This window comes from Ursus arctos, unplaced genomic scaffold (assembly GCF_023065955.2).
Source record: "Ursus arctos isolate Adak ecotype North America unplaced genomic scaffold, UrsArc2.0 scaffold_16, whole genome shotgun sequence".
NCBI classification, from domain to species: domain Eukaryota; kingdom Metazoa; phylum Chordata; class Mammalia; order Carnivora; family Ursidae; genus Ursus; species Ursus arctos.
The window spans coordinates 23,190,829-23,218,274 of record NW_026622830.1 but is presented as its reverse complement, the minus strand read 5'-3'; the positions used below and the strand labels follow the sequence as shown (position 1 = coordinate 23,218,274).

The 27,446-nt window shown below is 40.6% G+C and overlaps 1 protein-coding gene across 2 annotated transcripts in view; it reads right to left on the bottom strand.

The window, feature by feature from the left end:
• TRPC4AP (transient receptor potential cation channel subfamily C member 4 associated protein) overlaps nt 1-14,035 on the bottom strand; it is a 67,150-nt gene extending 53,115 nt beyond the window's left edge. Inside the window, exons 1-2 of one of the 2 annotated variants that reach the window (XM_026503348.4) lie at nt 13,824-14,035; nt 281-409 (exon numbers count right to left, since the gene is read on the bottom strand). In XM_026503348.4, coding sequence (XP_026359133.1) covers nt 281-409; nt 13,824-13,991 — 297 coding nt within the window. In that variant the 5' untranslated portion in view covers nt 13,992-14,035. The remainder of the gene's footprint in view (nt 1-280; nt 410-13,823) is intronic. The other variant, XM_026503347.4, reaches the window with a different exon arrangement.
• Nucleotides 14,036-27,446: the final 13,411 nt, after the last annotated feature.

The window sequence follows — 27,446 nt, the reverse complement described above, 5'->3', positions numbered from 1 at the left end:
TGTTGGCCTCCCGAATTAAGCAAGCACTGCCACAAAACAAGTGTGAATAAAGCCCAGAAGCACAGACACAGGAACTTAATGGGGATTATCTCTGGGTGGTGGGATTACAGTTGATTTTTATTTTCTTCTTTGCACTTTTTCTGAACTTCCCAAATTTTCTACAGCTTACACATTAAAAACAGGCTATTTTAAAAAGTACATACACTGAAGGAGAAAAAAAACACACATCGTGTCACCTGGAGGCTTTGAATGCAGCCCTCCCAAGGCCCCTAAGAGTTACCTTGAGGATGTTTTGGCACTCAATGAAGTCACTGTGGAGGTGGCTGGTTGCATACAGCTTCAGGAGCAGCTGAGGAATTCCACTCCACTTGGACTGTTTGTCCCTCTCTGCCAAAAATGTCTCCGTGAACTGTGAGTCAAAAGAAAAAAAGAAAAAGGAACGTTTTACTGGCGAGGAAAGAACTACCAGCATGCATGGTAAAGGGAAGCAGCTGCCTCCTAAACACACCCAGGACAAGTAATTCAAAGGTCTCCTTCTAGAAACCTTCAAAAGCTCCCCAAGAGCCTTCAAGCTAAAGTACAACTCCTTGCCTTGTGACATAGCCGCCTTTATATTCTATCACCTGCCCTCCTCTCTAGTTTCATCCCTTTCCCAGTCACACTCCAGGCTCCAAATGTGCATGTTTTCTATGTCTCTCTGCACGTGTTCTTCCTTGCCTAAAATGTCCTCTCCTGGTCTTTACCTGGAAAGCTCCTTCTCCTTCTTCAAAGTGTAAGCCAAATAAGCCAAATGTTCCTTGCTGGGTCTTCCCTTCTCCTTTTTGTTTCTTTTTTAAAAGATTTTATTTATTTGAGAGAGAGAGAGAAAGCGCAGGCACACACGCACACTAGGAGTGGAGGGGGTTGGGGGAAGAAAGAATTTCAAGTAGACTCCACACTGAACACGGAGCCCGACATGAGGCCTGATGCAGGGCTCAATCCCACGACCCCAAAATTATAACCTCAGCCCTGAGATCAGGGCCTGAGATGGATGCTCACCAGGTACCCCTCCCCCTCTCTCCTTTCTAAGCGAGTAAGTGTCCCTCCTCTGGGGCCTTATCTAACATTTTCCCTCTGTATCATAATTACTCATTCACTTGTCCCCCTCCTCCTGTAGACCACAAGCTCCTTCAGAGTAGGTACCAGGCTGTGTTTATCACACCCACCTTCTCTCTCTCAAAGAACGGCAGGCATAGAACAGAGACTCAGTAAATGTTTGAAGGAATGAGCAATAACCTTCTAGTTTAATGACAGGTTCATTAACCAATTATGGCACAGTTCCACTAACATTCTTAGGACATATCATTAACCAGAGGCCGGATGTGAATTATTTTCATACACACTTGTCCCTCGATCAGATCAAAAGCACCTCATGACTATTATTACGGGACATGCAGGTCTTCAATAACGTCTTAGTCTATCCTGACGCATACCAGTCCTATGATTTTGAATAAATCCCACTATTCTTCCTGAGCTTGATTTCTCAGATTGTAAAAATAAGATAATACAGAAGTAAAGGTAATGAAATGTTTGTGAGAGTAATCTGTGTTTGGGTGAACCAAGAGCATTACCATTTCTGTAGGTAAAAAATGACTGAATATCAGCAATTTCATATCATTCAAAAACAATGTCCAAAAGCAACGGGAAACCATCTTTCCTTTCCTTGAAAGGAAAAAAAGAAAACAAACATGGTTTTATGGGACTCAGCAAAAGTAGTGTTTACAAATATACAGGTATAAACATTTATATTAAAAAGGAAAGATATCTCAGATAAATTATCTAAACTTCCACTGTGAGAAACTAGAAAAGAATAAACCAAACCCCAAACAAGCACAAGGAAATAAATACTACTACAAAAATAAATGATATGGAGAATAGAAAAATAATCAAGAAAAACCAACAAAATCAAAAGTTGGTTCTCTGAAAAGATCAACTAAATTAAAATTTTAGTTATAATGACCAACTTAACACTGACTCAAATAACTACATTCAGGAATGAAAGAGGGGACATTACTACCAACCATAAATTAAAAGGTTTATAAAGAAGCCGTAGTAATAATTATATGCCAACAAATTACATAACCTAGATGAAATGGACAAACTCCTAGAAAGACACAAAAAACTGAAACTGACTCAAGAAGAGCTGAATCAGTGATTTAATAAGAAAAAAGGAAAGAAAACGACCCACAAAGAAAAGCCTAAGTCCAGATGCTTCACTGGTCAATTCTACAAAACATTTAAAGAGAAACTAAAAATTCTTCACAGACTCTTTCATAAAACAAAAAAGGGAACACTTCCCAACTCATTCTGTTACCCTGATACCAAAATCTGACAAAGATGTCACAAGAACACCACAGACCAATATCTCTGATGGATATAGACACAAAAATTCCCAGCAAAACACTAGCAAACCAAATCCAGCAACATGTAAAAAGTATTCCAAACCATGACCAAGCAAAGTATATTCCAGGAATGCAAATTGGTTCAACATATGAAAATTAATCAATCTAATCAACCCGATAAAGGGTTATTTACCAAAAACCCACAGCTATCATCATAATTAACAGTAAAAGCCTGAATGCTTTCCCATTAAGATCAGGAAAAAGACAAGGATATTGATCCTCACCACTTCTATTTAACATTGTACTAGTGATTCAGGCCACAGCAATTAGGTAAGAAAAAGAAATAAAGGCATTCAGAGATGGAAAAGAAAACTGTATTTGCCATCCTATGATATTGTATATAGACTACATTATGGAACCCACATATAAAACTATTAGAGCTAATAAATGAATCAGCAAGGTTGCAGGATAAAAATCGATATACAAAAGTTAGCTAAATTTCTATATACTTACAACAGACAATCCAAAAATGAAATTAAGAAAGTCCCATTTACAATGAAACCCAAAATCATAACACTTAGGAATAAATTTAACAAAAGGAATACAAGACTTATAAAATTAAACGACAAAATATTATCAAAAGAAATTAAAGAACCCTAAATAAATAGAAAGCCATCCATGTTCACAGATTGGAAGACTTAATATTGCTAAAATAGCAATACTTCCTATACTGATTCAATGCAGTTTCTATCACAATCCCAGGCAGCTTCATTGAAGAAATTGACAACCTGATACTAAAATTCATATGGAAATGCAAATGACCCAGGATGGCCAAAATAATCTTGAAAAAAGAGAACAAAGTTGGAAGAATCACACTGATTTCAAAGTTTATTACAAGCTTGTAATAATCAAGACTTTGGCATAAGGATAAACAACAAGATCAATGGAATAGTACTGAGATTCCAAAATTAAATCCCTACATTTATGGTTAACTGATTTTTGACAACGGTGTCAACACAATTCAATGAGAAAAAAAAAGGTCTTTTCAACAAATGTTGCTGGGAAACTGGTATCCATAAGCAAAAGAATGAAGATGGACTCCTTTACACATACCATATACAGAAATTAACTCAAAATGGATTAAAGATCTAAATGTAAGAGCTAAAACTATGAAACTTTTAGAGGAAAACATAGGCATAGATTTCATAACCTTAGATTAGGCAATGTTTTTCTTAGATATGACCTCTAAAAAACATGTAACAAAGGAAAAATAGGTAATTCATCACACTGAAAACATAAAGAACAATTATATGAACATCTTAATTGATGAGAAAAAGATTTTTATAAAATGCAACATCATAAACTGAAAAAAGAAGTGAACAAATAACAGTATCTACAGAAAACCTTAAGCAAACGTCATACTTAATGGTGAAATGTTTAAGGCTTTCCCTCTTAGATCAGGAACATGACACTTCCACTCAGGCAGCACAGTTAGGCAAGAAATAGAAAAAATATAAGATTGAAAAGGATAACATAAGGGGCACCTGGGTGGCACAGCGGTTAAGCGTCTGCCTTCGGCTCAGGGCGTGATCCCGGCGTTATGGGATCGAGCCCCACATCAGGCTCTTCCGCTATGAGCCTGTTTCTTCCTCTCCCACTCCCCCTGCTTGTGTTCCCTCTCTCGCTGGCTGTCTCTGTCTCTGTCAAATAAATAAATAAAATCTTAAAAAAAAAATAAAAAATAAAAAATAAAACCTTCATTTGCAGATATGATATTTACAAATGACTGTATACATATACAATCTAAAAGAATCTAAAGGTAAAGTATTAAAATATAAGGGCCATATAAATACAAGAATGATATAAAAATCAATCTTGTTTTTATATTACACCTACAGTTACAGGGGTGGAAGAGAAGGGGAGGGGAGGGGAAGGAAGAGAATGACTATACTGTATTCAATAGATTGAATGCAATCCCAAACAAAATTTTGTTGTAAAAATGTGCAAACTCGTTCTAAAATGTATACACAAATGGCAAAGCGCTAAGAAGAGCCAAGGAACGGGGCGCCTGGGTAGCGCAGTCGTTAAAGCGTCTGCCTTCAGCTCAGGGCGTGATCCTGGCGATCCGGGATCGAGTCCCACATCAGGCTCTTCCGCTATGAGCCTGCTTCTTCCTCTCCCACTCCCCCTGCTTGTGTTCCCTCTCTCGCTGGCTGTCTCTCTGTCACATAAATAAATAAAATCTTTAAAAAAAAAAAAAAAAAAAAAAAAAGAAGAGCCAAGGAACTCTTAAAGATAACTATGTACAGGAAGCTATTCCTATTCAATACACTATAGTCAAAATCAACACACATGAAGTTACAGAAAATAAGACACAAGTGGTATCAAGCACAAGGATAAACAGACCAGTGGGAAAAAATAGACAGGAAACAGACATGAGAACAGACATCACAGAACACTCCTGGAATAAGCAACTTTTCAATAATGTGGGGTCAACTGGGTATCTTTATGCACAAGCGTACACCACATCCAAAAATAAATTCCAAATGGAACATATATTTAAATGTAAAAGGCAAAACAATAAAGCTTCTAGAAGATAAACAATTTCTTCATGATCCTTAGGGTAGGCAAAGACTTCTTAAATTGAATACAAAAAGCACTAACCATAAAGGAAAATAGTGATACAATGAGCTACATTAAAATTAAGCATGTGTGTTCATCAAAAAATCTTTTTAGAGACTAAAAAGGGAAACCACCAAATGAGAGAAATATTTATAAAACATCATTATAAAGGCTCATATCCAGGAAATGGAAATAACTTCAAATCAATAAAAAGAAAAAAAAAACCAACAGAGAAAAATATGCAAAAGATCTAAACAGGCCATCCACAAAAGAGGATGTTCAAATGGTCAACAGACTTCTGAAAAGGTGCTTAACTTCATTAATCATTGGGGAAACACAAACCAAAACCATAATGAGATACCAATACACAAACACTAGAATGACCAAATTTAAAAAGCCTGGCAACACCATGCATGGGTTAGTGAGAACATGAAACAGCAGGTACTCTTCATACATTGCTGGTGAGAATGTAAACTAGTACAACCACTTGGGAAAGTGTTTGGTAATAGCAACTGGTGCTGAACACATACATATCCTATAACCCAGCAATTCTAAATATATACCCAAAAGAAACTGTGCATATATGCACCAAGAGACACGTACAAGAATACTCATATAAGTGGTACTCATAAAAGCCCCAAACTGGAAAGATCTCAGATACTCAAAGGTAGAATGAACTGTGGTTTATTAATAGAATACTATACAGCAATAAAAATTAATGAATTACAGCTTCATTATCATCATGAATGAATCTAACAAATATTGAATGAAAGAAAGCAGATTCAGTACACACTGTTTAATTCTATTTATATAAAGCATAAAAACTAGTACACCTAAATACAATGTTAGAAGTCAGGTTAGTAATTTCATTTGGAGAGGAGGAAAAGTAGAGCTGTAGAGTAGAGGTACAGAGGTGATCTGGTTGGTTGCTACATAGTTGATGGTTTTATTACTATTCATTGAGCTGTACACATATTTTTTTGTGCATTTTTATTTGTATGTTATATTTCAACACAAAAAGTTTTTTAAATGCCTGAAACAAAATAGATTTGTATGTACTGATTATGGAAGGATCTCTACGATACATTTTCGAGTGAAAAAAAAATAAATGCGCAATAGTATGTACATTATGATACCACTGCGTAAGAAAAAAAGATATATAGGCACATTTGCTTTTCTAAATTTAACATGTCTCTAGATAGATACACAAGAAATCAATAACCACAGCTGCCTCTGGGAGAATTGGAAGATGCCAGCAGAGGTGGTAGTGGGCTATTTGCAAGGGAGACTCACTTTTCTCTGTAACCTGAATGTGTATGTGCACATGTTTTCTATTCAAAACACATATTACCTCTGATGGGGGAGGGAATGAGATGAAGGGACATTAAATATACTGATACTGTCTTAAGTTTGGTGGTAGGTACATGGTATTGCCGTAATATTATGGTATTACTTACTATATAGGTTTTTGTAGGTCAAATATTTAATAAACAAACAAGTCTCTGCACAATGGCACCAGTAGATGCTCAATGAATATTAATTACCTTCCCCATCCCATTCCCAACATATCTACACTTATCTTTCACTATCTTCCATACAAGCATTCCCTGTCTCTTCCCTGTCTTCTAATGGCCAATCAGAAGGACTTTCTCAGTGGTGTTCTTAGTGCCAGAAATATCTCTGCTACTCAAATTCTACTCATTCTTCAGAACCAACTCAACTCTCCCCTATTCCATGAAGTTCTCCAAAGCAATCAGCCCAACATAATCATAGGAGAGAAAATGGCTTTTAAAAATAGGAGGACCCTAAAAAATCTTAAAAAGTAAAAAAGAAAAATAGGAGGACTCTGAGAGTACATTCAGTGCATTTTGCAGAGGAAATTAATTTCAGGTAATAGACATGACTTTTTAATAGTTGTTATTCATTTTTTAGTTGTTACATATTTTGATGTATATCTACACCAAATGTCCAGCCCAATGAATACAAAAAAAGACTATCACCATGATTAAATTTCAGAATGCCAGAGAGAGAGAGATGATCCTAAAAGCTGTCAGGGGCGGGGGGGGGGGGGGGCGGAATAGGTCACATACTAAGGAATGGGAATCAGAACAGAACCTCTCAACAGTTACACCAAATGCTTAAAGACAATGGAATAACACCATTACAAATTTAAGGGAAAATAACTCCCAACTTAGAATTTTATACCCAGCTAAACTTAATATACAAGTATAAGAATAAAAGACATTTTCAAATATGCAAGCTTAAAAAAAAAAAGCCACCTCTCAAGTACTCTTTCTTAGGAGGCTACTAAGAGAATGCACTCTCCCAAAGAAAGACAGGATTCAAGAAACAAAGGATCTGGATCTAAAACATAAGAAAAATAAAATGCTTTGAATTTGGTGAAGGGAAATTCCAAGAATTCAGATGTATAGCTGTCCTAGCAAGGAACTAGTCTAAATTGGAGGAAGATGGAGAATTCCAAGAAGGATTTCTTTTTAAAAAATAAAGTTTTAGAATTGGGACTAAATTATAAGCACACAAAAAGCAAAGCAAATTTTAGAATGAGATTATTCTAGTGAAAGTAGCCAGACTCAAAGGCTGCATATGGTACAGTTCCATTGCAATGACAGTCTATAAAAGGGCATAGGAATAGGACAGTAAACAGAGGAGCAGTTGCTAGAGGATGGGGTGCGGAAGGTGTTAACTACTACAAGGGAATTTTCTATATCCTAACTGTAGTGGTGGTCACACAACTGCATTTGTCAAAACTCATAGAACTAACAGACATACCTCAGAGACATTGTAGGTTCAGTTCCAGACCACTGCAATGAAGTGAGACAAACGAATTCTTTGGTTTTCTAGTACATAATAAAAGTTATGTTTACATTACACTGTAGTCAATAAGTGTGAGATAGCATTATGTCTAAAAAAAAAAGTACGCCTTCATTAAATATTGCTAAGAAATGCTGTCATCTGATCTTTCAGCAAGTCTTAATCACTGATCACAGATCATTATATTATAGTAATTAAAGTTTGAAATATTGTGAACGTTACCAAAATGTAACAGAAACATCAAGTGAGCAAATGTTGTTGGAGAATGGCACCAACGGACTTGTTCCACGCAAGACTGTCACAAACCTTCAATTTTGCAAAAATGCAGCATCCGTGAAGCACAACAGACAAAGCACAACAAAACAAAGTATGCCTCTATACACTAAATAGGATGAATTCTACTATATTTATATCTCAATTCAAAAAATGGAGGGGGGAGACAGTGGCTTTAAACTCAAAGGGAAACAAAAAAAATATACAAAGCATACACTACTATATGGCCCTACTGCAAACAATGATATCAGCATGATCACCATCATATAAATACTTAACACCAACAGGCCAAACTGTGATGTAACTAAATTAGGAGAATGAAAAAGAAATATATGGCAAAGGGTGTTGTGAATTAAATCCTAGTTTACAAGCAAAGAGATAGTGTCTAAAATTGAAAAGTCAAGAAATAGCCATAAAAGCATGTTACTTAAAAATACTGGCTCTCCTGGGGAGCCCGCATGGCTCAGTCATTAAGCGTCTGCCTTTGGCCCAGGTCATGACCCCAGGGTCCTGGGATCAAGCCCTGCATCAGGCTCCCTGTTCAGCGGAGAGCCTGCTTCTCCCTCTCTCACTCCCCCTGCTTGTGTTCCGTTTCTCACTGTCTCTCTCTCTCTCTCTCTCTCTCTCAAGAAAAGAAAGAAAGAAAAGAAAGAAAGGAAAAAAAGAAAGAAGAAAAGAAATACTGGCTATCCTGTTTCCTGCAGGACCCTCCCCCTGCAAAACAAACAGCTACAATGTGGACAGTGGTTGTGTGGGGAGGGTTAGAATCTGGGGATAAAAAGTGGGGCAGGGCCCGGCCATTTTTAATTACAAGGCTCATGATACCCAGAGAGTTTCCCTATCATATTCCAAATATTCAACCACACAAGGAATTTCTTTACGACGTCTACATTGTCTTACAAGGCATTTACTCCCATTTAAAAATAATCATTTGGATTTTGTTTTCCTTGTGAACAGCTGAGTACTGTGATGAAGAGCCACCAATCCAGTCATCTTCAAAGCTGAATTACTGGCAGGTGTTGTATGGGTTTCTTCTCTTGGAGTACTTGTGGTCTGACAGTTTATAGCAGTGATAATCTCTTACATCATGCTGCCTAAGCTGTCAACCTGTTCAGTGGATGTGACATTTCCAGACACTTAGTTTTCATTGACTTATTGTCTTTACTGCTTTTCTTTTTAAATAAAGGCTGAATTTCATAAACATAAATGTTTATCTTGTTTAGTCCCAAGTGTAAGATAGCTTTTTAAAAATTTATTTATTTTTGAGAGAAATAGAGAGTGTGCACAAGCAAGGGGGAGGGGGCAGAGGGAGAAGCGGACTCCCCGCTGAGCCAGGAACCCAATGTGGGACTTGATCCCAGGACCCTGGGATCATAACCTGAGCCGAAGGCAGATGCTTAACTGAGCATACAGGCGCCCTAGTCCTAAGTATAAGATATCTTATGTCTTACTATATATTAAAAGCAAGTAAATAGAGGTCTTAAAAAATAACTCATGAAGATGAAATACTTTGTTAGGGTATTCTGATAATAAATGTTAACCAAGGAATACCTGTGTCCACTTTAATGGGATTTGTTTTGTTTCAATATAATTAGGAGTGAATTTTATGGTTTGTAAATACAAAAACTTCCTGTTAAAATGAACAGTATGTCTATTTTTAATTTATGAGAATTTATCCTATCCACGGGTTTTTCAATACCAAACTGCCCTTGACAGGCAAGGGGACTCTATTTGACTTAAACCCCTACATTTCACAAATCTAATGCAGGATGAGGCTAAAACAAGTTGCGCTTACTGAAATTTAAAAAAAAAAAAAAAAGGAGGTGTCAATCTCAAGAAAAAGTATGAGGTAACATTCAGGTAGAAGTTAGATACGCCAGTAATCTTGAAGGAAGCAACAACTAGCATTTGGGAAACAGAATGAGGATGCCATAACCTAGTTTGTCACCAGACTGCTAAACTGAAGGACTAGCTCTAGGGGTGGTGGGTCATGACCTGTGTGAGTTACTCTGCCTTGAGCCCAGGGTTTGCCTAGTCTGTCCCTTTCCCTCAACTTCTACTGATCATGCAGGTCTTGTGCACCCACTGTGAGGAATGCAGATTTGATTCTAACTGCAGTGGGATGCCACCGCAGGGCTTTAAGCAAGGGATCTGTAAGATCTAATTTGCTGTAAGGATCAAATGTGCTGATAAATGTACACAGGCTCTGTAAACACTAAAGCATTACACCAGCATTACTTTATTACCTTGACAGAGGACAAATTAAACGGGAGGAAAGAAAGGAAAATATATTAAAACCCACCTAGCACAGGCCTGTTCTAAATCAGGTGGTCTGTAGTCTTCTCCCAGACTTCTCTTAAATCCCATTTAGGGAAATAGGGAAGACCGGGGGACAATCAGGTTTGGTGAAAGAGGAATCAGGGAATCAGGAATTTTATTTGACATATTAAGTTTGAGATGCCCACTAGACATCTAAGTGGAGGTGTTGAGAAGATATCTGGATATACCCATCTGAAGCTAATGGGAGAAATCTGGATGGAAATATAGATTTAGGATCCATCAGAATATAGAGAATTTGTTAAACAATACTTGCTAACCTTTATAGCATGCTTACTATATTTTAAAACACCTTTTAAGTGCTTTATATGTATACACTCACTTGATCCTTACCACATTCTTACAGACTAGGTCTCACAATTAGCCCAATTCTACAAATGAAGAAACTGAGGTATAAAGAGATAAGTCACTTGCCCAAACACAGACAGCAAGTATGTACCAGAGCTGGGATTCAAACCTAGGATATCTGACTCTAGAACTCTTTAAAGCCATGAGACTGTTTAGCAGTAGAGACAGGATTGAGGAGGAGGAAGACTGAGCCCTCACAAACAGTATTTCAAATCAAACACTTTTCTGAGTCCTGGGTATCAAGGGCCTGACACTGTTTCAGGCTCTGAAAGTACCTTAAGACCAAGTCCCTTAAGAAGCCCAGTCTAATAGCTGCAAGCCGACGGCGACTATTTACTGAACATCTACTATCTGCCTCACGCTGGCCAACCTTTTCAGAGACACGATGTCACTTAATCCTCCAAACAGCCCTATGAGATAGATATTATTATTACCATTTTAGAAATAAGGAAACAGAGCTTCAGGAAGTTTAACATAATCTAGGTCCCTCAACTAGTAAGTGACAGAACTAGGGTTCAATCTAGGTCCACCTTCCTTCAAAATATGGTCTTCTACCAGGAAATCCTGTTATATGCTACCACATGGATGAACTTTGAGGACTTTAAGCTGAATTGGAATAAGCCGGTCACAAAAAGACAAATAGCGTTTGATTCGACTTCTATGAAGTATCGAAAGTAGTCAAATTCATAGAAACATAAAGTAGAATGGTAGTTGCCAGGGGCTGGGGAAAGGGGGTGGGAGGGGAGTTGTTTAATGGGTATAGAGTTGCAGACTGGCAAAATGAAAAAATCCTGGAACTCTGATTCACAACAATGTGAATACACTTAACACTACTGAATTGTACACTTAAAAATGAGTAAGATGGGAAACTTCATGTTATGTGTTCACCACAACTTAAAAAAATTGTTTTTCAATTTGGTCCTTCCCAATATACCACATGCCATAATGGACACGCTTACTGTGCTACGGAAATGCACAGTAAGGAAAGCATTTACCTGTAATGTGGGGGAAAGGGGGTGTGTGGGGCAAGGAAGAAATGAAGGGAAGTTACCAAGAAAGGATACAAGTTATATTTTGAGACCTTTAGTTGAAATATAATGAATAAAGCTAAGACTATTGACAGAATTGTAATGAACCACATTTGAAAGATGAAATTCCCCACTTTATCCTCACCAGAGTTTTAGGAAGATCTCTCCATCTCAACATCTGAAAGAGCTTCCACACTTGCATACAACTACTGATTACCACAATAATCACTCTAAACCAGGCTCAAGAATATCCTAGCACCCTTCCATCTGGTGAGCTTCTCCAATCTCCTCCCATTCCAAGTCATCCAGCACTGGAAACAAATTAAGTGTCCTAAATTGCCTCATTTATTATGCGGAATGCCTTTTGTGGCTCCCTACTGCCCTCAGAATGTAAAGTAGCAAGATGGGTGTTTAGTAGATCATCACCTAAATTTTCGGAGCCTCAGTTTCCTCATCTGTGTTGAGAGCGGAGTCCTGACACCTCATTCGAAAGACTAAAGATTAAATGAAGACACTGTTTGTATACCTTGCACAATGTTTGATCCGAAGTATGTGCTCAGTGAAGGTGAGTTAGCTCCCTTTCTACCTGTCCCTGCAACCCAGCTAGGTAAGGCATTTTGGTTTAAAGAGCAAGTCTTTCCAGGATGTTAAGGCAGATAGAGAAGAATGCAGGGGGGAAAAGTTGCTCAACTCTGATTATCTGATGTTCAGGAAAATACTGCTAACCCAGAACTGGTTCTTCATCTGTAACCCGTTAACACAGAGACCACCTGGTTTTTATCTTTATTCTGTCCTTTTAATCATATGAGTAATACTGAAATGGCAAGTTTATAGATATATACAGTATACTGTGAGAAATCTCACTCCCATTTTCTCCCTCATCTACCCAATCGCCATCGACCCCCACCAACCACTGTGTTAGTTTCTTGTGTATCCTTCAAAAAGTTTCTATATGCAAAAGCTGTCTTTAAATTAAGCTAATGTTTTACCGGTGTGTTTGCAACCTAAGTTTTGGGAATGAAAGGGGGGTAGTGGGAGCGAGGAGCCTAGGTCTTTTCATCCTGCCTTACCCTAAAGCAGTGTCCTTCATTCATTCAAAAAATACTAATCACATATTGGGTGCCTATTATAAGCCAAATAGCAAGTACAGCATTAACTAACTGGTTATCTTTCAACCATTACTAAGCAACAAAATGCACTTAACGCTTTACACAATTGTCTCCATTGATCCTCACACCACCTTAAGAAGCAAGTTACTAATTATCATCTCCTTTTTACAAATGAGAAAACTGAGGCACGGAAAGGTAACTTGCTCAAGCAAGGCTTTGAATCCAGGCCTGACTCCAAAGTCCTCGCTCTTAAGCATGACGCTCTACATTGGCTAAACAGATACAGTCCCTGCACCCTTTGGAGCTCAGCCTAACGTGGGATACAGGCGAGAAAAAGGGTAGACAACAAAGAAATATGTAATTACAGACTAAGAAAGTAATGTGAACGAAAGGAACTCAGGGCTGTGATTGAATAACAATGGGGACCTACTTTAGAAGTGGGGTAGGGGGTAGTGTCAAGGAATGGCCTTTCTGAGAGAATGACATTTATGATACGCTTAGGAACCGTTCCGGGACTGCAATAATGACCCACCACCCAATTCACGGGGGAGAAACTCGCGGCCCTTAGAAGCTAAACCAAACTCGCTCAGGGTCCCCCAGACGTGCAGACGTGGCGCAGGGTTGGGAGGATCCAGGAGCTGGGCCCAGGGCTCGTACACGCCATCGATGCCCGATGCAGCCAGGCCCGCTCGGCCCCTAAGCAGGGCCTCTCGCCGGCTGCTGCCTACCGCCGCGCGGCGGCTGACAGCATCCGGACAGCCTGCAGGGAGGCCCCGCGGCCAGCGAAGAGGGGTCGGGCCCGTACTGCGGCGGCCTGGAAAGGCCTCTTCTCCGGCCCCCCGCCAGCTCCCGCCCGGTCCGCCCCGCCCCGCCCCTCCGGGCCGGCTTCGTACCTGCACGGCCCGGACCAGGCCCCGGCCGGTCAGCTGACCCTGCCGCAGCTGCAGGAGAATGTTACCGGGCCGCGGCCGGCCGCCCCATCCGCCCCAAGCCGCCACCGTCGCCGCTGCCCGTCGCCCTCGGCCGGCCCCAGACCCAGCAGCCGCCGGCGCCGCCGCCATGTCTCCTCGTCCGACAAACAGGAAGCAAGCGGCCCCGGGGCCGCGGAGATTTCTACGGGGCGGCGGAGGGGTCGCCGCAGCGCCCCCAGCGGGCCAACGGCGGAGGCGCAAGCCGCGTGGCAGGGGCCGTGCGCGCCGCGGACCCTACTGGGATATGTAGTCTTGCTCTCAGGCGGGGCAGGTGCGATATTGAGATGTGGCGTTTCCTGCGCCACTTGATTTTGGGGCCCCTCGATCCAGAATTTTCGGCGAGGTCCGCCGAAGTCAAAGGCAAGTCCTGCTTGAGCACTCTCCCATTTCTTGCCTGTCTGGGGAGGTTACAGCCAACTGGCTAGGAAAAATCCTGGGCTCCAGTCCAGGAATCAAGCCGCCTAGCCTGATTCCTGCCTGCCTCTCTCTGCCCCTGACTGGGTGCGGATGGACCTCGGCTCTCTGCTCCTTAATTTCCTTGTTAGTTCATTCAATCAGTAGTTCCTGGGAGCCTATTCAGCCAGTAAGTAGTGCCTAGAGGCCCCGAACCGGTCACTGTGAATACAGTGGAGAGCAGAACAGACTAACTAGGTCCCTGTTTTGGAATGCAGGTTACAGCAGAAGACAAATCCATACACAAATAAATGCACGATAACAGACTGGCTAAGTTGTGTAAGTGGGCAGGTTGTTGTGCAGTTAAGTAAAATAATGGAAGGGAAAGGGATTGATAAATTATGACATCATATCCTTTGTCAGAAGAAACTTGTCCTAATTTCTCTCCACCAGATAATCTGATCTCTCTATTCTGAGTCCATGTAATCCTTCTTCTGGCAAGCCTCTGTGTCAGGGTGGCATTCTTGCCTTCCCTTTTCCTTTCCTGGAAGGGTTCTTATAAATGAAAGAGGAATGCTGGGTGTGATGCAATAAGGAATGGTGGAGATTGTGACTTATCATTTATCACCCAAACCAGAACACTTCTAAGAGAAAAGGGAGACTATTAATAATTATGCTGGGACAGCAGGCATGGTGACCATTATCCCAGTTTGCCTGGGATAGTCCCCATATACACCTGCTGTTTATGTTATAAGACCCCTCCCAGGAAAGGAAAAAGGGAGGTAACAATGTCCATCTAAAATGAGTGGTCCCTCCTGGCCTCCAGCAGATAGTTTTTGGATCTTCTGGTTTGTTTCCCACTCTGGAGAGAAATGGCTTCACGGAGATTCATTTTTATGTGAAATCCCCAAATTTTGAAAACTCCATGGACCAAATAAAGCCCTGTCTCTTTTTGATGCCTGGAACAGGGAGACCAGAAACAGGTCCACGGATACATGGAAGCTGAGCATGTGGTAAGGGAGACATTTCAAATCAATGGGGAAATGGGTGCCTGGCTGGCTCAGTCGGTTAAGCATCTGCCTTCGGCTTAGGTCATGATCCCAGGACCCTGGGGTCGAGTCCCACATTGGGCTCCTTGCTCAGTGGGGAGCTTGCTTCTCCCTCTGCCTGCTGCTCCCCCTGTTCGTGCTCTCTCTTCCTCTCTCCTACAAATAAATAAATCTTTAAAAAATTAAATTCCAGTTAGTTAACATACAGTGTAATATTAGTTTCAGGTGTATAATACAGTGACTCAACACTTCCATACATCACTGTGTGCTCATTACAAATGCACTCCTTAATCCACATCCTCTATTTAACCCATCCCTCCCTCCCTCTGGTAACCACATTAGTTCTCTGTAATTAAGAGTCTGTTTCTTTTTTTTATAATAATTTTTTATTATGTTATGTTAGTCACCATACAGTACATCCCAAGTTTTTGATGTAAAGTTCCATGATTCATTACTTGCGTACAATACCCACTGCACCATGCAATACGTGCCCTCCTTAATACCCATCACCGGCCTATCCCAATCCCCCACCTCCCTCCCCTCTAAAGCCCTCAGTTTGTTTCCCAGAGTCCATAGTCTCTTGTGGTCCATTCCCCCTTCTCTTTATCCCCCCTTCTCCTACCGATCTTCCTACTTCTTATGTTCCATAAATGAGTGAAACCATATGATAATTGTCTTTCTCTGCTTGACTTATCTCGCTTAGCACTATCTCCTCCAGACCCGTCCATGTTGCTGCAAATGTTGTGAAATTGTTCTTTTTGATGGCTGAGTAATATTCCATTGTATATATGGACCACATCTTCTTAATCCAGTCATTTGTTGAAGGGCATCTCGGCTCTTTCCACAATTTAGCTATTGTGGACAATGCTGCTATGAACATTGGGGTGCATATGGCCCTTCTCTTCACTACGTCTGTATCTTTGGGGTAAACACCCAGTAGTGCCATGGCTGGGTCATAGGGTAGCTCAATTTTTAACTTTTTAAGGGACCTCCACACTATTTTCCAAAGTGGCTGTACCAACTTGCATTCCTGCCAACAATGTAAGAGGGATCCCCTTTCTCCACATCCTCTCCAACATTTGTTGTTCCCTGCCTTGTCAATTTTTGCCGTTCTAACTGGCGTAAGGTGGTATCTCAATGTGGTTTTGATTTTAATTTCCCTGATGGCTAATGATTTTGAACATTTTTTCATGTGTCTGTTAGCCATTTGTATGTCTTCATTGGAAAAGTGTCTGTTCATTATCTTCTGCCCATTTTTTGATTTGATTGTTTCCTGTGTATTGAGTTAAGAGTCTGTTTCTTGATTTCTCTCTTCCTCTCTCTCTTATTTTTTCCCCTTTGCTTGTTTGTTTTGTCTCTTAAATTCCGCATGTGAGATCATATGGTATTTGTCTTTCTCTGACTGACTCATTTCACTTAGCACCATACCCTCTAGATCCATCCATGTCATTGCAAATGGCAAGATTTCATTCTCTTTTATGGCTGAGTAATATTCCATTGCATATATACACCACTTCTTTATCAGCCACAAATCATTTTTACACTCAGGAAAAAAAAGATTTTTTTAGTGTTAGAAACTAAGAAAAAAAGAAAAGGCATTTCCAGGGAGACAAGCTGGGCATTGGTGAGCTATCTGGGCAGGAGCCAGTCTTCCCTGGGCAATCACGGCCCCGGGATTCTGCCCAGGGTTCTTCCCGAGGTGTATGGTGGAGTGAACTCTCATTCTCGCCAGGACGAATGAGGAAACAGGATCCTGACAAATTTCACAGTTCACATGGCCTTTCAGGTTTCCCTTGGCACTCATCATGCTGGGAACAAGTCTTTACACCTAAACTTTAACTCAACTACAAAAGTCACCTGCTATTCTTAAATTTGTACCTTGCTCCGCCCAGCCTGGCTCAGGCATTCCCCAAAGCTGGCTATTCATTGAGTCAAAAATGATCACATCAAATTCAGTCTTTAAAGTCACCATGTGTCTAGGAAGTAAGGAGATAAGTTTTCAGAACCTCTGGGTAAAGCCATTCTTTCTAGAGGCCTTTGCTGGGGAAACCAGATAGGGACCTTTCACCACCAGAGGGCGTAGCACCCCTCCCATGAGAAGTCCGTTGATGTCAATTTGGGTCAGCGTTAGAAAAAATGAAGCTCTTAAACTGGCTATTTTTTCCCCTCACAGTAATCCCAAATGGTTTAACCAAACATGCTGATGTTACTCAGAGAATATTACTTCTTGTAAAGGAGTGACCAAACTCATCTCAGTCGGGCAGAAAGATTTTCTGGGGCAATTTTTTTAAATCATATTTTTTAATCATGGAGAAGTCATTTTAGTCAAAGCAACTGGCACAGCTATATTCAGACCACAGAAGCAGCTGTCCCGTGTAGTGGGACATTGTCCTGTGGTGGTATTTCAGTTATATATTTTTTCATCTTACATTTCTAATATACAATCTCTCAGTGACTTCTTTTTTTTTTTTTTAAGATTTTATTTATTTGAGAGAGAGAGTGTGTGTGTGAGCAAGAGCAGGGGGGAGGGGCAGAAGGAGAAGCAGGCTCCCGCTGAGCAGGGAGCCTGATGTGGGGCTCAATCCCAGGACCCTGAGATCATGACCTGAGCTGAAGGCAGACACTTAACAGACTGAGCTACCCTGGTGCCCCTCAGTGATTTGTTTCAAAAATGTTTACTGAGTACCATCTTAAGTGCCAGGCACTGCTGTAGGTGCTAGGAATACTGTACTAAATAAACAAAAGTCTCTGCTCTCATGGAGCTTACGCTCTTGTGTAAGACCCACCCTTTTTTGGAGCACTTACCACTGGCCAAGTACTTTATTTGCACTGTCTTAGTTTCCCTGCTGCTTTTTAGGGGGAAATTTTCAAATCTATAGAAAGTTGAAAGGGTGCTACTATGAACACACGTTTCCTTTGCTTGGACTCACCAATTGTTAACATTGTGTTTTATTGTAGCTATTCTCTCTCTCCCTATCCATCTGCATAGATATACATACATATACACATAAATTTTAGCATATATCTCTAAGAACGAGAACATGCTCCTAATAACCGTGACAACATCACACCCAAGAAATCTAATGTTGATATAATATTACCCTATATTCCATATTCAAATGTCTGCAATTGCCCCCAGAATGTCCCTTATAGTCTTTTCCCCCCAAATCCAGGATACAATCAAGGATCATACATTTTTGAATACCATGTCTCTTTAGTGTCTTTTAATCTAGAAGAGTCCCTCATCTTTTCTGTCTTTCGTGGCATTGACAATTTTTAAGAGTCCAACTTTGCTGAATGTCCTACTACCTGGATCTTCTTGACTATTTTCTCATGACTGGATTAGGGCTCAACTTTTTTTTTTTTTTTTTAATGTTTAAGAGAAAAAATTTTATTAGGTAACAGAAAAGTAAATAGGTTCTACAAAACAAAAAAAAAGTTGGCATTCTATGTAATAATTACCACCCTAAAAAGAATAGAATGGGGAATGGGAAATGACATGTCACAAGAACACCATTTGACAATAATAACTAAGATCTGGTTTAGCAGTCACAAACTCCTTTAGTGCTTGTTTGTCTGGGAAACTCAATCGCTCCTTCCATTCTGAATGGTGCCCTTCCTGGATAGAGTCTTCTTGGTTGCAGGGTACTTCTCATTCTTTTTTAAAAATTTATGTTCAATTAACATATACTGTATTGTTAGTTTCAGAGGTAGACTTTAGTGATTCATCAGTTGCATATAATACCCAGTGCTCATTCCATCACGTGCCCTCCTTGATGCCCATCACACAATTACTCCATCCCCCCACCCACCTCCCCTCCAGCAACACTGGGGAAAAAATAAGAGAGAGAGGAAGAGAGAGAGCAAAAGATCAAGAAACAGACTCTTAAGTTTGTTTCCTATAATTAAGAGTCTCTTGCGGTTTGTCTCCCTCTGTTTTTGTCTTTATTTTTCCCTCCCTTCCCCTGTGATCCTGTTTTGTTTCTTAATTTCCACATTTGTCTGCAAAACAGTATGGAGTTTCCTCCAAAAATAGAGCTACCCTACGAACCAGCAACTGCACTACTGGGTATTTACCCAAATGATACAAGCATAATGATCAGAAGGGGCACCCGCACCTCAATGTTTACAGCAGCAATGCCCACAACAGCCAAACTATGGAAAGAGCCCACATGTCCATCGACAGATGAATGAACAAAGAAGATGTGATATATATAGACAATGGGATATTACTCAACCGTAAAAAAAAAAAAAAAGTCTTACCATTGGCGATCAGAGTTTTCTTCCTATTCAGCACGTCCAACAGATCAGGCCCCACGCTTCTGGTCTGCTAAGTGTCTGTGCAGAGATCTGCTCCTTCCATCCTCGTGTTCCTTGCATCAAGCCTGTTTCCCATCTCATTTATTGTAGTTTTCATTTCTGACTGATTTTTACCTCTTTTCTCTCTGTGGTAAGGGCCTCCCTGAAGTCCTCCATTCTTTTCTTAATCCCAGCGAGTATCCTTAGGATTGTTGCTTTAAATTCTCTTACATCTATCTGTCTCGCTTAGATCTCTGGCCATGACTTGATCTCGTCCTCTCATTGGGGATGAATTCCTCCGTCTTGGCATTTTGTCTAAGTCTCTGCCTTCTTCTGGGTGCAAGAGAAGTCCGTTTGTTTCCCACTCCGGAGGAAAATGGCTTCATGAAGCAGAGGGAAGGTAGTGCCTGCGTCTGGCACTTGCGCGGGGGTCTCTGGCCGGGGGCAGCGGGCACTCTGCGGCTCTCGCCTTCGGGCAGGTCATCTGCAGACACTCTCCCCGCCAGAGGTGAACCGTCTTTGGTCCCTGGCGGGAATGTGGCGAGTTTGCACTAGGTGTGCTCTGCTCCGCTTGTGAAATGGGGCCTGAGGCTGCTTGCACGAGAACTGCAGCCCCGCAGAACTTTCTAGCCAGGGGACGTGGCGTGTGCGGGGCTCGCGCTGTTCTCCTGGGCCAGGGGCCGGCCACGCGGGGACGGAGGCAAGCTCCGCTGCGAAGGGCAGCGCCGCCAGAGCGCCAGGGTTGGCGTCGGCGGGTTAGGCGGCCCGCGTCCTCGCCGTGGGGCTCACCCGCCCAGGTGGCTGTGTGTGGATGCTGACGGGCAGGGGAGGAAAATGGCACCGGCCCTCTCCTTTGTCCCCGGAGAGCAGTCTCTGAGGCTGCTGCCTCTCAGGAAAGCCCTTCGAGAAGAACAAATCTCCCCGGCTGTGTCCCAGGCCTTTTCCAGACGGCTGTCTCCGGGCCGTCTGCCCCAGGAGCGGCGCGGTGCCCTGCGGCTTCTAGCCCAGCCAGGCCGGCTGACTTCTCCAACCTGCAGGCTTTAGGGACGTGAGGGGAGCAGCGGCCTGCGCTGGGCTGTTGGGGGAGGGTCTCACTGCGCTGGGACTGAGGCGAGCTGGACCCCGAAAGACAGTCTCACCGGAGGGCAGGGAAGCGAGGTTAGGTGGAAGCGAGCGCGGCAGCCCATGCTGGCCCGGTGCTGCCTCCTGCTGCTGCATCTGTGTTTCTGCTGGGGGCCGGGGACAGAAATGGCGCCAGCTGGCTCGCGTGTGCCCAGAGAGGCCTCTCCAGGAAGACTGCCTCTCTGCGACTCCTCCAAGAAGGGCACGTCATCTCCCAGTCCTGTGCCACAGGCACTCTTCAGATGGCTGTTCCCGTGCTCTCTGCCCCCTCGGTGTTTGCCAGCCTTGTCTCCAGAAGCAGGGCGACGCCCTCAGGGTTCTAGGCCAGCCAAGCCCACCTGCTTTTCAAACTCTAGGCTTGAAGTACCGCTGCCTGCAAGACCTCACGAAAATCAGCCCCTCTCTTTTTCCCAGCGAATGGCTTTGGGGAAATGTTCTCCTTGTGGGTTCCCCTGTGTGCTCCTCTCTCTCTCTCTCTCTCTCTCTCTCTCTCTCTTGCTTCCTTGATTGTGGCTCCCTCTCCTCCAGAGCAGTCATGATCCCCTTCTCCCCTAAACCATGTCTCTGCCCTTCCTACTCTGTTCCATGAGGCTTTTTCTCTCCTTTTGGTTGTGGAGTTTGTTCTGTCAGTCTTTGGGCGGATGTCTGGGGTATTTAGAATGATTTGATAGTTATCTTGTGTTGCATGGACAAAAACAGCCTAGGGTCCTCTGACTTGGCCACCATCTTAGCTCCTAGGGTTCAACTTTTTGGCAAGAATACTACAAAGGTGATGGCATGTCTTTCCCATTGCTTCACATCAGGACGAAATAACACAAATTTATCTTATTATCGATGATGCCAACTTTGATCTCTTGACTAAACACGTGTCTACCAGATGTCTTTATTAGAAAGGTACATTGTGGGGGCACCTGGCTGGCTCAGTAGAACATGCAACTCTTGATCTCAGGGTTGTAAGTTTGAGTTCCACATTGGGTGTGGAGACAACTTAAAAATAAAATCTAAAAAAAAAAAAAAAAAAAGAAAAAAGAAAAAAGGAAAGGTGCATTTCCCGCTTTGTAATTAATAAGTAACTGGCCTTCAAGACTGAGAATATCTTGTTCCCCAAATTTCACTCCGTAGTTTTTAGCATCCTTTGGCAATCTTTGCCTGGATTACTGTGCTGGTGGTTGCAAAGTAGTGATTTTCTAATTTTATCACTTCTTCCCCCTTTTATTAGATCATATTCTCCTGAAAAGGGGAGCTCTTCCATTTTTTATCTGGGGTATCACTATGGACCCACAGATTCTTTTTTTATGTAATGTGTTACAGTCCTTTACTGTTGTTTCTCTATTTTCCTTAGACTGACATTTACATATGGTGAAAGGCACAGATATTAAGTGTTTAGTGAGGTGAATTTTGACATATATATATATATATATATATATATATATATACACACACACACACACACTTATGTAACCAACACCCCAATCTAACCAACGCCCCAATGGATATAGAACATTTCTATCACTCCATCAAGTTTCATCATACTCCTTGACAGTCAACTCCTGCCCTCCAGGCAACCACTGTTCTGATTTTCATCATAAGTTCATTGTCACTGTTCTAGAATTTTATTCTAAATAGAAGTATACAGTATGTAGTCTTTGTGTATAGCTTTCTCCACTTGGCATAATGTTTTTGAGATTCATCATATTGTTCTATGTATCAGTGGCCCAGTCCTTTTTACTGCTGGGAAGTATTTCATTGCATGAATACACACAATTTATTTATCCATTCTCCTGTTAATGGATATTTGGGTTATTTCCAGTTTGGGCTATTATGAATAAAGCTAATCTTCAAGGTTTATACAAGTTTGAACATTTTTTAAAGAATTTATTTATTTATTTGACAGAGAGAGAGACAGCAAGAGAGGGAACACAAGCAGGGGGAGTGGGAGAGGAAGAAGCAGGCTCCCAGTGGAGCAGGGAGTCTGATGCGGATGTGGGGCTTGATCCCCAGACCCTGGGATCACGCCCTGAGCTGAAGGCAGATGCTGAACAACTGAGCCATCAAGGCGCCCCCAGTTTGAACATTCTTATACAAGTTTTGGGGATGTATATTTTGATTTCTCTTTCATTATTCCTTTTAATGCTCAAATTGCCTCAACTTTGACCAGTGGTAGTCCTTTCAAGCCAGTTCCTGTGTCCTTTTGATGTCCTCTGGGACAATCCTAATTTTAAATAACCCCTGTGAGACTTGAACTTGTCCATCTATGTAATCTGACCTGAACTCATTAAATACAGTCTCTCTAGACCGCTGCTTCAATCCCCACAGGTGCAGATTTTTGCCTCATTTCCACAGCCAGTCATTCCTTCATCTACAACAGTAGCTCTTAGCCTTTTAGGGACTTACGACCCTTTTATGATAAAAGCTTGAACCTTTTCTCCCCAAAAGATGTACACACACACACACACACACACACACACACACATTTTGCCACAGGATTCTTGGATTGGCCTCCAAATTAGTTGTCTCAAGTCTGTTTATTGAACACCTAATATGTATCAGAAATTAGAGGAATGCAAAGGGAAGAAACAGAAAAGCATTAAGGAAGACCTAGTGTGTGTGCTCCAGACACCGTATCAAGAGTTTGTCGACAAAGAGGCATAAAATAGGGATTCATAAACAAATTTTCACAGCAAATGAAATATATGCAATTATAAATAAGTACATGTGGTCATTAAGTTTCATGCATTCACCAAATCTTTATTGCAGACTTACTACATGCAGGCACTGTCCTAGGAATCAGGGATATATCTGTGAACAAGATAAGCATGATTTGTGCCTTCTAGGGTCCAGAGTCTAGTGGAGAAAAACAGATAGATAAACAATTACAATCCTGGCTCCAACTCACACAAGCACCATAGCCTTGAACAAGTTAAAGTAGGTTATGGGGGATATGTTCCAAGACCCCCAGTGGATGCCTAAAACCAGGATGGTACTGAGCCTACACATACCATGTCTTTTCCTATACATACCCCCCTATGATAAAGTTTAGCTTATAAATTAGGCATAGGAAGAGATTAACAACAATAACTAGTCATAAAATGGAACAATTATAACAACATGCTGTAATAAAAGCTATGTGAATGTGGTCTCTCAAAACATTGTATTATGCTGTACTCACCCTTCTTGTGATGATGTGAGAGGATAAAATGCCTACATGTTGAGATCAAGTAAAGCATTGTCATGTAGTATCAGGCCACTATTGACCTTCTAACGATATTCAGAAGAATGATCACCTGCTTCCCGATCACAGTTGACCACCAGTAACTAAGCTGGTGAAAAGCAAAACCCAGGATAGAAGGGAACTACTGTACTTAACTTTCTGAAGCTTCAATGTGCTTATGGAGAAAATACCTTAATGGATTGTTCTAAGTTGCATCTGAGATAATAAATATAAAGCACTTAACACAGGACCCAGCACAAAATAAGCACCAAAAAATATTATTATTACATTATTTTTATCACATAAGTTTTCTGTCCACAACTATGGAAATTTCAACGGCTTTCAACTCGCATTTTTAGGGCTCGACACAATCCAGCTCTACTCCTAGGTATTCAACCCCAGTTCCCACCGTTCCTCCACATGCCCTCCATGTTCCAGGCAGACTAGGGTCCTTGGAGGCCCCCTGTCATGTCCAGGGTAGGATCCCCCCCACTCCTACAAATTCCACATTTTCTTTAAGACTAAGTTCCTGCCCTTTTCAGAACTCTGGAGGCATTTTTTGGTCAGACTCTCACAACTTAACCCTCGCTTACAAAACTTTGTAGTAATTGTTCTGTTCTTAGTACTAGTGGTTTCTTTCCTTCCTAGGTAGATTGCATCTGATAGAAGGATAAAGCAATCAGATTACTTTTTTCCCCTCTGAACATAAATAGCGTTCAAAACATATTCAAAGCGTTGTTTCCTTGAATTGTATAATTATTCCAATGAAGTTGCAAAGGCTCCATCCCTTTTTGAAATCTTTCTTTGGAAACAGCCCCAAACAATGTCTTTTAAAAAAGAAACACCTAAGTAAAAGCCACTGCCTCTGAGCCTTTACAACAATTCTTTGGAACCTCCGAGGCAACAAATTCTAATTCTCTGGTGGACTTGAATCTTACATACAACCCAAACCCTTCTGAGTGGAGCTTGATGAATAAGTGGATGATTAATAGCATTTTTGTTTTTTAAAATAAGCTTTTTATTTGGAATAATTTTAGGTTTATAGAAGAGTTGCAAGGATAATACAAACAATTCCCTTTCACCCTTCACCCGGCTTCCCTTAGTATTAACATCTTACATAACCATTATTTTTGGTTTTTTTCTTTAAGTTGCAGTACATGAAAAGAAATCCCAGATTGAGCCTTGTGCTGCAATCCTAGAAAGCAATCAGTCAGATTAGAACAGACCTTATGAAGAAGAGAAAGAATAGATTCCAACCAAGAATTAATGTCGAAAGTAGAAAAGGAGAATATCATTTCAGATTCTTCCGCATTAAGAAGATGTATGAGGATATAAACAATTTTATGTCTATACATTTGAAAATTTAGATGGAATGGGCAAATTTCTAGAAAAAAAAACCCTAAAAGGACACAAGAAGTAATTGAAAATTGGAATAATCCTGTAACTATCAAAGAAATTGAAACTACAATATAGATACCTTTTCATGAAGAAAACTCTAGCTCCAAATGGCTGTGAAATCTACTAAACTTTTAAGGAAGAAATAATATCAACAACACACAATTTCTTCCAAATAACATGCTCTGACTGACTAGAGAGACCAACAGAACACCAATACCAACACGGGAGGTGAGATGCAACAAAAAGCTTTAATTTTATTTCATTTAATTCAAACTGCTTTCATCAATCAGTTCTCATCAATGTGTTGCAATGGTGTTGGGAACATCTAGAAAGTATCCTAGTTCCCATATTTGACCTTATATATGAATTACTTGGAAAGCTTTTTTTTTTTTTTTTTTAACTACCTGGAAGGCTTTAAAAAACAGATTGCTGTTCCCACGTGCTTCTGATTCAGAAGGTCTGGGGTGGAGCCCAAGAGTTTGCGTTTGTAGCAAGTTCTCTGGAGATGCTGATGCCTCTGGGGACCACGTTTGAGAACCACGGGTCCAGTGGCATATATATTAAAACCTTGCCTACCACAGCAATAATGTCATTTGGAACACTTGGAAAGGCTTGAAATATTGGAATAGTTTTCCCATGAACATTCTAACTGAATTCTCTAAGAACGTCTAAAAAAAATCAGCTAAAATAAATACATACATACACATCAGTTAAATGGGCCCTCACTGTTACGCAAGAAACAACTTTGAAAAGATTTTCCAATGAGATTACTTTTCAGTTAGAAAAATATAAATTTCATTCTTATAATCTGCTTTGGACTTTCGTTCAAGACAACCAACTAACTTTGATATGATAAACCAAGTGGTGTGGTCAGCTCTAATCCCTGAAAACATTTTGTGGGGTTTTCTCTTTTTCCAAGGAATTGACTGGGTTTTTTTTCAGCTTCCTTTAATAAAATTAACAACTCCCACTGGTTTTTTTTTTTCAATATATACATGTATTCCAGCAGAATCTGCTTGTCATCCGAAGAATTACAACACATAAACTGTAATAAGAGTACGCCAAGTGACCCTGTTTTTTGATGTTTCTAAACAATTCTTAAATAACTTTGTTATAGTTTCATTTTTGCAGACTAATTTTTGGTGACCAAAATTGTACTTTTCAATTCTGCAAATATCTTTAATCCAGTTTGTGTGAGGAGGTTAACTAAACATAACAAAACCCTCCTTAAAATGGCCTTAACCAAACTGACCTCAGGCATAAACTGCTGTGCAATTTTCAACTTGTCTTTCTCAAGTTTTTTGGATCACAAAATCAGTACCAGATTGTAAAAGCATACTACGTGTTGCTTCTAAAGTTCTACAACAGTACAGATTTGAGGAGAAATTATATTATTCCTAAAACATATTTTTATTGATTGGTTTACCATAAAAACTGTACAGACCAAAATACATGCCGCAAGAATAATTTTTTTTCAGGAGCCCTATGAGCAATTTTCACTGTTTGCATGTATTATGTAACCCAACACAATAATGATAAGGCTTTCTCTTTGACAGCTACATCATGACTCAGAAAATTTGTCCATCCCATTATATATTTTTTTCTTTTTCTGAAAATACTGAAGGGTCTAATTCAGTATGTCATATTACCAAGTATTTTTTAAATTTTGATGTCATTAAGCTTTCATTTGCAAGAATATTATTGCAAATAATACATTAGTATATGTCATTTTGTTGGTTTGCACACTTGCTAAAACTATTTTTTAAAAACTGTCTTACATTTACTCTTTTTGAGGCTCAAATGAAATCACTATCTGCTGTTTAATGTCGATACTTCCCCTAATATCACTCACCCCACATTTTTCACTTTCTCATTCTCATCTTTTGTAGAATTAAAACAACCTATTTAAGGGCAGTCTGAACTAATTCAATTAAAACGCTACATTTGTCACACATTCAACATTTTCCAAACTATGCATTTTCTGAAAAAAACTACACTGTAAATTCCTAACCAAAATCAGCTGAAAGTCATGACAATGTTGCCAAAAATGAATAAAATTCTCCCACACTTCAG